This window comes from Colius striatus, chromosome 3 (genome assembly GCF_028858725.1).
Source record: "Colius striatus isolate bColStr4 chromosome 3, bColStr4.1.hap1, whole genome shotgun sequence".
NCBI classification, from domain to species: domain Eukaryota; kingdom Metazoa; phylum Chordata; class Aves; order Coliiformes; family Coliidae; genus Colius; species Colius striatus.
The window spans coordinates 10,534,669-10,547,040 of NC_084761.1; the positions used below are offsets into that span (position 1 = coordinate 10,534,669).

The following is a 12,372-nucleotide window of genomic DNA, read 5'->3' on the forward strand; positions in this document are numbered from 1 at the left end:
TGGATTAAAAAGCCAAAAATAAAACTGACTCCATAGTGGCAGGATTCATCTTCCCTTTGATATTATCTTCTTTCTTTTCTCCTAAGATGCAGACGCTTAAGAGTGGTAAGAATTTTTCTAACCTTACTTTTTAACTTCAAAGTCGGATGAACATGATCTGGAAGACAGAATTCTTGTGATAGAAAGAAAGATGAGAGGAACATAACTCTTTTAATTCAGTCTAGTAAAAAAATCTTGCAATAAGAAAGAGCAAACTCTAGCCAAACTGCTATTTTTATCTTCACAGTCTGTCAGTTATTCCTACATGAAACAATTATTTTCAGTGCTATCAGAGAGTTTCCTCTTTGTGATCCAGCCTTTTCTTCATTATTTGTCTTGCAGCTCCTTCAACAAAAGCACAGGCACAAGCAGAAGCACACACACGCACACACACAATTGTCTCTCATCTAAAGAGACAGAAGGAAAGGGAGCATTTGTGATCTTATCCTGCATTTTTAGGCAATAAAAATGCCTGTTGGTAACTCATTTATTCATTCATATATTTATTTCTTTAATTCAGCTCATCTTCCTCAATAAAGCCACTGCTATCCTGATCAAGAATTCCAAAAACTTTGGTGAGCTGGTCTTTGGACTTGGTGTTGAGACCCATTTTGACAAAAAAACCCTTTTCTAATTGAATGAATCAGCAGCTAAAGTAAGCAGGAAGAGCGGAAGAAAAGTAGTTAAACATCTGAAAGAAAAAGAAGTCAGCTTTTTGGTCAAAAAGCAGCAAATTTCTACAGTACATCCATTTAGCCTTTTCTTTTTCCTTTGGAATTGGGATGTTTGGACGTAGAGGACAAAAAAATTTGATAGATAAACTGAAAAGACAAATTTAAAACATAAATGTTATCTTGACAGCTCTATAGGCCAGCAGCAATTTCAGCTTCTGCCAGGATATGAGAAAGAGCCATGTCAAAGCTGCTGTAAAATGAGAAATATTGTTGGGTAGAGTTCATATTGAACTCACTCTTTTGGTCTTTGATGCTGCCCTGTGAAGACAGCCAGGTTGGATTAGAGGGGCAGTTGCAGCTTAAGTCCCAGGGCTAACTAGGGGAGATGCACCGTAGGAACCAACTACTCCTTCCTTTACATGTATGTAGTTCATCTGGCTTGCTGTTGTCTCTGGTTATATCTTCAGGTGCACAGACTAAGGGCAAACCAAATGTATTTATAGAACTGCATGTGATTTGGGAATCTGTGGTTATTTCCATGCATATTTTTTAGTTGTGGATTCTTGGGAACTCTTCAAAAGCCCCAGAGGAAAGAACTTACCTTGCAACTTGGTTTTTCTCAAGCCAAGAACAGAAAAAACTCTGAGGTAAAAAAATCTGTAGAGTCCTCTTGACTTAATTCCTTTCCAAATGACAGAGGTAATTACTCATATAGACCTTAGTTAACTCTTCTTGACCTTTTACCGAAGTCACAGAGCCACGTGATGGCTTGGATACGCCAGAGGATAAGTTACTGTTGCTGACAAGACCTGCTAGCTAATCTGATTGATATTTATATCCCAAGGGAATGTGCATGCTGTTTTAGAGAATATCTAAGGTTTAATGCCATCAAAGTAAATCCTCTCAGCTTGCACCCATTTATAGCTTAGCGAATGATTTTTGATCTGTGAGTGAAAAAATACAAAGACTTTTTATTGCTTAATGATAGAAACTGTTGGACATCTTTGTGATAGACTTTGACTTTTAAGGGCTTGGTCCTAATGGGAGTCACCCATGAAACATTACTCCTGCAATTGCCCTAACAGTCTTCAGATAATACTAATACTGACACATTTTTAATAGATAGATCTGAGATACAAGTAGAATCTCACAGCTAAAACTTCTAATTTTAAATCATCCCAAAGTATTTTTAATAAGCTGATATGTAAGCTTTGGTTACCTAGTTACAGAAACACATGCTTTAGACTATAAAAGTCTAATATTGAAGACATTTATTAAGTATTAATTCATTGCATGGTGCACATTTTAAATCATAGTAACAAATGTGTCCATTTGTAGAATGAAAATTGCCAGTTTTGCAGCAAACAGGAGTGTGAGTCAATTCATTGTAAGGAGTGAAACTGATCAGTGAAATTTGTGATATTTGGCTCTTTCTTTCTGTACTGAAAAAAAAAATAGACTGTAAGGATTCAAACAGAAGCGAAGCTCAAGCTGCAGCTTTTCTCTTACTGGTACTTGCTGGGATCTATCTCATGAAATCTGTTGGAACTTAATGGCCTCCAGAATGGCTGAAATTGGCCGGTGATGTAAAAGGCCATTGAAAGAACATTTCACATCCACACATACAAAAATGCACACAGAGTATCATTGTAGACTTAAATGATATTTGAGTAGTGCCATTTCATTTAAAACACAGCCTAACACTTGGTGAATATAACATAAAGCTGTCTTTTCTTTCAAAAAATATATACAAGAAAATACAGACAAAACCTCAGCTTGCACGACTTAGTTTCTCCTGATCATTTACTCAAGAAAAGAATATTTAGGAGAAATACTAATTATATTATCCTAAGCCAATGTTGTGTGGTAAATTGAATATTGCGAAAACAAAGTTTTCTGGGCTATATAATATCAACTGAGTGAGTTACTTCTAAAGGCATTTTATCCTGAACTGATGGATATGTAAATTAAATGATCCAGTCTTTCCATTTGGGAATCATATTGCTAGGAAGTAGTACAGAGTATGGCCTGGGATCAGAGAGGATCTGGTAACTGTATTGGAAATACTGAACATTCAAGAAATAATCCTCGTGAGAAGATCACACTGAGATAAAGTGTTTATCAGTACAAGCTTTTGAGCAGTTCTGTGGCAAACCAGAGCTTGCCTGTAGATGGCATCAAAGACAATCAAGTCCAGCCTTGAAATCTCTCCGAGCCTGCTTAGGGTGAGAAAAAACCAGGAAAACGGGTTATACAGATGGGCATTCATCAACAAGAAAAGGAACAGATATTTGAGAGAAAGAAAGTGTAGTTTACCACACCACTTGAAAGACTGAAAAATAAACAAAATTGAAAACTCAGAAATAATTCTGGAGGACTTTAGTGATGATTAGGAAGAACAGGTTATTTAATGAACCTAGATTTTACTGTGCAGGTTTTTATGCTGGCTAAATATTGCAGACTGTTAGAGAGATCATTGCAGTTCATGGCAAGATCAGTTTGTTCTAGAAGTCAGGGAGTTCGAGCAGAAAGTTAGTATCTCAGAAGTACCAACTGATTAATATCTAGTTGTGATGAAGCTGATGTGATTCTCTTTAAGTGTTTGCATATTCTACTTTGACATCAGTTCCCCTTCAAACTTAAAGTCAAGAACATCTCTGTAACTGCAGGGGAAGGCATTGTCTAGGGGCACCTTGTTTTCATTGTAACCAATGTGGTGATCTGATTTTCCTTTCTGGAGCTTGATACACAAAAAGTCTGATATTCTGTTTTTCATGAATGCAGGATATGGTGAAAATCCCAGCTGCTAGATAATGTGTTCTATAGGGCTTTAGTACAGAAAGTGTACTAAAAGGTCCCTGCTAGTGTAATGGTACCATTCTGTGCTTGCAAGCAAAAGTGATATGGAAATTAAGTTTCATAAAACGTGAACACTTAAAATTAGTTTCTATTCCACAGCATCCACTTAAAAAATATATGAACAATTAAGCATGAAAATGTTAGGTACATGTCTGTTCAGGGATTTAATCAAGATGTATCTATTTCAGTAAGCTATTCCAGGAAATGAATCCAGCCTTGGCCCCCTCTGCCCACACTGTTTGTGTGATGAGCACCAGGCACCTCTGATGATGGTGCATCAAAGATTTTCCACATGGGCTGGCTGCTAACTCAAAGAAGAAACTTTACCAGTCTATGTGTGCAATGAATGTTCTGACATACCCTTGGCCTTTCTGTGCTCTCTTACTTGTTAGAAGATGACCGTGAGATTTTGAACAGTTGGGGAGCTGAAATTGAATCTGAAGTTTACAAATGTCTCTAGGTTGGGATTTTCAAAGGGATGTGGAGTTAGGAGGCAGTCAGCCTCCACTAAATAGTTTTATCTTGTGCATGATTCTGATCGTTTATCAGGACAAGCCCAAATATGGTTTAAGATGGATTTGATTTTTTTATTTGATTTTGATGGATTCAGTGGCTAGAGCACTAGGTTGGGTTTGAGATATTGGGTTCAACACCCTCAGTGGAACTTAGATCTACCAGTCACATTTTGGGTAGTTCTTTAAATGTCTTAGGAAAGGTAGAACATTATACAACATGTCCTTTATCCTGGTAATTATGAAACAGTGTTATGCTGAGTATTGTACTGAATAGGATGGTCTTACTCGACACCTGAGAACTTGGTATTGGTGTGATAACACAAGATGGTGTCAGATCCTTTCTGCTTTGATGGACCATAAACAACTTTTAGCAGAATGTTGGTTTTTCACTGTGTACTCAGCAGTGGTTTATTTGTGTACTTCACTCATAAAGCTTGATGCAGAGTATTAAATTCTTACTTATTAGATTGCCCAGAGAGGTTATAGAACCTCCATCTTTAAAAATACTCAAACTCAGCTTAGAGAAATGTGCCCTAAGTTGGTCTTCTGAGGAGTTGATTGGACCAGAGACCTCCAGAGGTCCTTTCCAGTGTGAATTACTCTGTGATTCAATACCTTAATTGTGGTGACGTTGGGACATCACCATTTGTCTCTTTACTACTTCAGATGGCATCAACATTGACATTATGTGTTCAGGAGTCTTCTCTAGTGCAATTACAGTGTCAAGTTCAGAGAAAACTCGCTGCTATTCCCTAAGAAAACTGAAAGCTGCCACAGGGTGAAAAAGTCATTGGAATGAACCATCCAAGAACCATCCATTTTGTTAGGTGGAAAATATTCTCTTCTAGTTTGTTTGGCTCTAAAAATGTGGATCCTAGTGCCAGTAGAAGACTTAATAGGGACTAGGCATTGTTTTTGCTGAACAGTCTATGGGCTTTTTTTTTAATTGGGGAATTTTTAGAGTTTCATTACAATTCCCTCCAATGAAATGGTTGGATGGTTTTAATAAGATTCAAAACTCATTTTCTTGCCATGAGTTACTGTTTAAGAAGAAACTAGTTTCTCATAAGCCAAATTCTCTATGTAAAGTTGCAACGTACACAAGAATTGCCTGATTCTCAGAAGTACTTAATTCTCCCTTGTGGCAACAGAAGGCAGGGATGTGCAGTTGTTCAGCAACTCTGAAATACAGGGTAAGCCACTATGTAGTAGTCTTGCATTTCTTGCATTCCACACGAGACTTTCAGACGTGCAAAGAACGCAGTATCTGGTCTGTCACTTATGGTATTGCGTGTGCCATCTGCTTGTGAAGTAGTGACACGATATTTTGGTGATTAGCAGCGTGAAGAGCTAGTGTATGTATTACATCTGTATATTGCTGAAGATCTGGATTGCTCTGGGTTTTTTTTTTCATCAGCAGATAGGAAAATGAATAAGGTGAAAGGAACCAACAGAGTCTCATCATTATGCAAAATATTTCAGCACTGCAATTAACAGCAACTGTAATTTAAGCCCAGATTTAACATCAAAGGCATTGGGGATAGAATTAGGATTTATATTCATTATAATTCTGCCAAGGCTTCAGTGAGTCTGATTGCTAGAATTCCTCTTTTGCATTAGCCATCTTAAATCTGCCGCACAGCTCTCTTACATGCCCGGGTATGAGTGAGCTGTACTTGCCTCACATAATCATCTCGCAATTCATGGAAATGCCAACACTGAATGTTACATAAAAGCTCCAGAAGGCTTTGTTTCTGCTCTTCTTCGAAACAGCTGCCAAATTACGTTATAATTATCATCCAATTTCAGCTGGGAGTATTAAAATGACAGTCTACTTGTGAGCTGGAACCACGTCATGGTAGATGGGAAAAGAGACAAGTAAATGTTGGTGGGGAAATTTCCAACCCACGCAGCCAGAAATGCACAATATCTACTCGGTCTGTTGAGCTCTGCATTTAACCATCAACATTATTTACTTTGTCCAGTAATGAAGATAATGCAATAACTTGCTCTAAATCCTGTAAGACAATTATCAAAGGAAAGACTGGTACTTTGTAATTTTCAGACATGGATTAGATAGATGATTATTCATATAATAAAAGAAAGAATTGAGTAATGGCCATTGTTTAGCAATGTAGCAGAGCTTTAAGGTAATCAAACAGCAAGACTGGCTGCTGTTTCATCTGTAGGAAACACAGAAATTCACAAATGTGGCAAAGTATTATTGGTTTGTACATATAAAGAGATAATAAGCAACATGTTCGTAATTCACTGGGAAACCTCCAGGCCTGTGGCCCATGTTGTCAGGGGACTGTGACTTATGATAGTGTCAGAGTTGGGATTAAACCCTTCTCCTCTATCTCACGGCCACCTTATATTTCATGAAAGATAAATCTTCTTAAGGGAGAGTTACATTTTACGCCATAAACACTTTCTGATGATACGTGCTATAGCCTAGTACTTCATCTTGTAAAATTACCCACAAACTTACTCCACACTTTGAGCTATGTGTCAACTGTTTAGAATTTTTTTTCTCATATTCTCAGAGTAGAGACTTGACTTAAATTATTTTTAGCTAACTTGTTAGCATTGCTTTTCCTCAAGGATCAGTACAATTAAGCAGAAATAAAACTCAATGAAACCAGTACATTAAAGATGTCGTATTGTTTTAAGATCATCAAAAGTGTGTCTAGTGAGTGAGCGTGGTCAAGTATGAGGATGAAAAACCTAAACAAATTTTTAAAAGCAGGGTTTTCCCCCTCAGTTTTTGTTTGTTTGGATTTTTTTTATTGTTGCTTGGGGGGTGGGGGTGGGATTTTTTTTTCTCCCCTTTTATAGCCACAATTTCAACATTATGAGTGGTTGAAAATCACGAAGTGTCTCTTTACAATGGAAAAGTAACAATACCACATGACCAAAACATCTGTACATTGCAAGATTTCTCAGTAATCCAGTGTGAACTTGATGTATGGATAATTGTTAATACCTGAAACAATATAAAATGTACAAACACATGCTGAGATTGAAGTGCTTGTTGGACGAGGTAATTGGACGAGTCAGTCCAAGGTTGCCTTTGGTCTAAATGATGTTTATGCCTTCACCAGAGACTGGAATTCTGTCAAGGAAGAAAATGAGAAATGCAGGAATAAAACCAGATGAAAGTGATTTTTAACATCTTTAGAAAAGACAGATAAAAATGACTTAAACACCCAGCCACGAGGGCTCCCAAAGTTATTATAACACTGCACAAGCTACTGCTAAACTGAGATTCTGGGGGCGTAACAGATTTTTCATTCCTTAAAAAGAGTAAGTGCAGTGAGGAGGAGTGCATCTGTAAATTCAAATTTGTGGGAAATCCTGAGTTAAAGGTAAACTATCTTTAACCCTTTACAAACTCTGATAATAGCTAAGGAAGCAGGGAATTAATTAGGTCAAGCCTGTAGCTTTATATATGAGGGATTTTTTTGTTTTGTTTTCTCATTCCAAAGAAAACATATCAGTAGTGATGTAATTTCAGAAAGAGAGATTCCACAGTTAAGGGCTAAGATCTGCATAATAGAATGCCCTATTTGGGGCTCATAAACAGAAGCTGCAAAAGCTGCTGCTAAAGCAAATTCCTCCAACAGTATCTCTCTCTCCTCCCAAACTCTGGCTAAGATTAGCACGTGTGTCTGTTAGAGTTATTGCCACCTGTCCTAGTTCAGCTGAGACAGCCCTCTTTTCAGTGACTTCATTTCTAATATATGATACATAATGTCCTATTTTCCTTTGCTATAGCTTCTAAAAGAAATATTCTGGCCAGTTCATCCCTGTGAGGTTTTCTGTAGGAATTTGATTTAGTTTCTCATTGAAGGACAGCCCAGTGAAATTTGCACTTATCAGGTAACTCTCCAGCACAAAATTCTGTGCTGCATTGCAGCAGTTCTAGCCTTGAAAAACAATACCAGTCTTATTTTACATTGCTGAATTAACTGCTCAGTGATACTGGCCAACGTTTGATATTGGTAGATGGAGAAAGTTTATGTAGGTGGAAATGTGTTTGAAAATGAAAAGTGTCATAAGGCTACAAGTGCTGAGCATCCACTGCCAAGATGGAAATTCAAAGAATGAAGCGATGCTCAGGCACATCAAGTCTATGGATCAGACACACATAAGAATTAACCCCAAAACTGTTATTATTGGTTGGAAGAACAGGCTCTATATTGGGCCTAAATGTACTGTTGCTGCAACAGAAACCAAATGGGAATAAAGCTATGAAAATAAAGGACTATTTGCTAGTATATAATTGTGGTAGAAAGTACGAGCCAAAGTACTTGGATGTGTTATTCATGACACAGTTTAAATGCAGCCCTAAATACATGCATTTTAAACCACATGTCTTATGAAGTTTCCAGAAGTCTCACCTTCCACTCCAATTTTGCCATCACCATCGCTGTCACCTGCAGCCAGAAAAGCCTTGGTCTCTGCAGAGGTGAGGGCTCTGGCATTTGAAGAGAAATTCTTCAGAAACAGCCTGAAATAGAACCGGATAGAGTTCTGTGCTTGAATTTTATTCTCTGAAATCTCCTTGGCTATTGATATTTCTGGTTTTCTTAAACCCATGCCATAAGGTAATGCTCTTATCATCTGAGGAAATCCACACAGATTCAAGGAGCTGTTTTTTTATTTTTAAAATAACAGAAAGTTTCTTATAGGATACCAAACAAGTCCAAAGGTTTACATTGTTTAAAGAAATACAGCAGCTGAAAAGTACTTACTGAAGCTCCTCTTCTTCGATGAAACCACTCTTGTCCTGATCAAGGATTCCAAAAACTTTCTTTATCTGATCAGGACTTTTGCTGGATAAACCAACCATGGAGAAGAAAGACTTATAGTTGAAGGAATCATCAGCTGAAAGAAAATTCAGTTGTTTAAAGAGTTTCCCTTGAAGTTGCTACTACTATATGTATTCCTTGGGAATAATTATGTCAATTTACTCCTCTTTCTCTTGTTCACCAGTGTAACAAAAAAAGAAGATTGAGTGGATAATTTCCCTTTCTAATCACTCCATGCCTGTGGTCATAGATCCTTTCAGCCAGTTTGAAGTTTTCTGCTACAGTGCACATTCTGCTAAATCAGGATTTATGTAATGTGTCACATGCAATTAATAATAAATATTTACAGGGTGCTAGTGTGGCTTACAGACCAACTCTTAAAACTCTTACTTCATTTTCACCTAATGTTTTACTTTGGTGAAGAATTTGGTAGAAAAATAAGTAATTCTTAGTCAAAGTAGCAATTTGAGCAATTAGAAAATGGGCTTAATCTTGCCAGGGAACTCTTAAGAGAACTGAAACTGGTCATTGCTTCACAAATGACACTTTGATTCTGCAAGCTACAGCTTTTTTGGCATTTTGAGGGAAAAGACTGTTTAAAAATTGACAGAGTTTAGAGTTAAGCCAGCTTTAACTGAAACTATGTCACTTCAGTTGCTGTTCTGTGTTTTGGGGAATGTTACCCACCAACTAACCACTTGGGAATTCAATGGGCTATACTGTAATGTAGCTAGAAAGAGATCTCATGGAAAAGGAATCTAAAGGGAAAATGTTAGGCATGTCATCTTAAGACATAAAAATGATATGCATCTTCTCTCTGCAGAGAGACCATTCCTTACCCTGGCAGCTGGAGAGAGCAGATTCAATATCTTTAGCAGAAAGGATGTCAGTGATGGCCATTGTTGAACTGTAAAATAAATTAAATGTGAGCTACTTAGTCATTAAAATGACTTCTCTGCCTCTTTCATGGCTCTATTTGAAGTTGCTGCTGTGACAGTATATGATAGGGGAGATATTATTTGTCTAATTGTAAGCAGAGCACACTGTAACAGATGTCTGCAGCAGGTGCTTCCACTTAAAACTGGGTAATGAGGGAGGAATTCTGCATGCAGGAGTGTGGGGCTTCAGGAAGATTTGATGCTGTACTGCGCTGGAAGAGCAAATCAAAGGTGTCTAGCACCACAAAAGCTCAGGACTTCTGTGTGTGTATTCCTGGAGGTGGATTATTACTCAATTAAAATCGGGATGTATTTTCAACATGCATAAAAGTTAGGCTCCATATGTCCTCTAGAACAGTATCTGGAAAAAGTGCATCTGGAATGAAAAAAATCTAGTCTAAATAAGTGTAGTGATCTTTTCAAAGAATGAAAATCATAGTGTAGAATAATTAATAACAATTTTACTCATTTCAAGGAAGTAAAAATTTGGAGAGTAAGTTCCCTCCTCTGTTTAGTTGCAACATAGATGTAACTCCACTATAAATTTGGCTTGCTGGGCTGCTGCATCATTGAAAGGCTACAGTTCGTGATAGCTATAGAAAAAAGAAAATTCTAAAGTATGTCATGTTTGTTGTGGTTTTTTTTAAATTCCATGTAGGTGATAATGAGCCAGATTGTTACTCAGATCTTGACATTTCAGTGTATTGATGTGCTTAGAACTGAGGTACTGAGACTTCATATTCCTTCCTAGGAGAGTGGAGGAGGTGTTCTCTTCTGATACAGCAGCGTTTGACAAAAGCTACCCTTTGTCTCATTTGGCCATCAACAGCTGCAATAGCTTGCCAACATAATATGTATCACTTAAGAATATTCTACAAGGCCTGAATTTCTAGCAAATCTTTTAGTGTGAATAGAGCATCAAAGCCTTTAGAGTTTGGTAAGCTGCACACCCCTGTGCAGACTGGTTACAATTTAAAACTTGTGACATCACTATAAAGTAGCTTCATGTTAGTGAAGGAAGAGGAACTAAGTCATACAAAAGTTGCTCTTGAAAGACAAGGGAGATCAGAAATATCTTTCCACAAATCCCTAATTGATCTTCCACAACATCATTCTTCCTGACTAAGCATGAAAAGCAGCATCCATGAGAGGGAAACCATTGTTGATAACCATTTATTGTCTATGCACTGATTTAAGATCTACACACAAGTTTAAACTCTGCCTAAAATATGAAATGGCTGCCTCTGTACCTGTTGGTTTGCAGCAGAGTAAATTGTCAATCATTTCAGTTCCTTTCTGAATATCTCAAAAGTTGTAAGGAGACAACGGGACAAATGCACACTGATGCCAATGGGTACAGATGAGTTATTTTTGTTTGTCTAGCAATTATTTTGTCCCAGTGGCTTCTTGTGCAAAGTACTTCCCCCCTCTAAGCACTAGGCGAGATAATTTGGATCTCTGCCATTCATCTAGTTCCCACTGCTGACAGGATTAAAAATGGGGTAGAAGTGAAGAAAAGCCTAAAAACTGCAACATTTTTTACAAGAGACATCGTTCCTGTCTTTTTCCATCCTGTGATCTGAATGCTGATTCTATTCCCATTAGGTTGTAAAGATACGACATACTGGAAGCTGATAGAATAGATATTTTAGTTTAGGTGCTCTCCATTTAGGGAGCATTTTGCTTTTGTGTTTCTTTTTTCTGAAAGCAGAGGATCTAATCAGCTTACCTTTGTGGTCTTCTTGACTGGATAAGGAAGCAATCTGGTTGGGAGGAACGTACTTGCCGTGTGCCTCCAGCAGAGCTGAGCTTGCATATATATACTTTAAGTTGTATACCATATACAGATTCTAGATTTCAGCGTCATGAAGAGGGAATGGTGTCAAATGAACTTGCCTAACTAATCATCTTGCACTATTTTTATCTCAAGAGAATACATATGATATTTGCAAACGAAACAAGATAAGTGGCCAGATAGGCAAAAAGGACAGAGTCATATTAAATTTCTTCTGATTTAAGCAGAAAATACCAACTTCTCCATAGGTCAGGAAGAAAAACCCCACTGTCTGATATACTTGATCCGAGGAGTCAGATGAAATGAAGCACTACCAGCTTCTGAAGAGATGCCTTTTATGAATATTTAAATATGATAACTTGTTCTCTTAGCTATAGACACTACATGGAATCAAGTTTCATCGTTAAAGCACTAAATAACAATAACAACAAAGAACTGAAAATATCCTGTTCAAATATGATTTGTGTAGCAAACCATTTAGGGAAAATAATAGTCGTATTGTCTCTCAGAATGTCTGGTGTGGTGTTGTTCTGAAAAAAAACCCCCACACAGTGAATTTGTTGCCACAGGAGGTAAAATAATATTATGTCAATCCATGGGAACAGTTGGTTGGGGGAGGGTATTTTGTCTGGTATGTTTCCAGAGAAAATCTTCCAATTCTGCAAGGTTCTGACATCCTGTTTAGTCGCGTATGTATGAAGCAAAGGGGTTGTGATCTACCCAGCTGTCTCTGAGAAA

General features: G+C 37.5%; 1 protein-coding gene across 1 annotated transcript; it reads right to left on the reverse strand.

Annotated features, from left to right (window-relative positions):
- Window positions 1–7,176: 7,176 nt before the first annotated feature.
- On the reverse strand, window positions 7,177–11,680 carry LOC104560939 (parvalbumin, thymic). The gene is given in 7 exon segments (XM_010206454.2): window positions 7,177–7,202; window positions 8,491–8,600; window positions 8,845–8,977; window positions 9,741–9,808; window positions 11,569–11,603; window positions 11,605–11,650; window positions 11,652–11,680. Coding segments are annotated over 7 exon segments (447 nt in total).
- Between the last annotated feature and the right edge of the window lie 692 nt (window positions 11,681–12,372).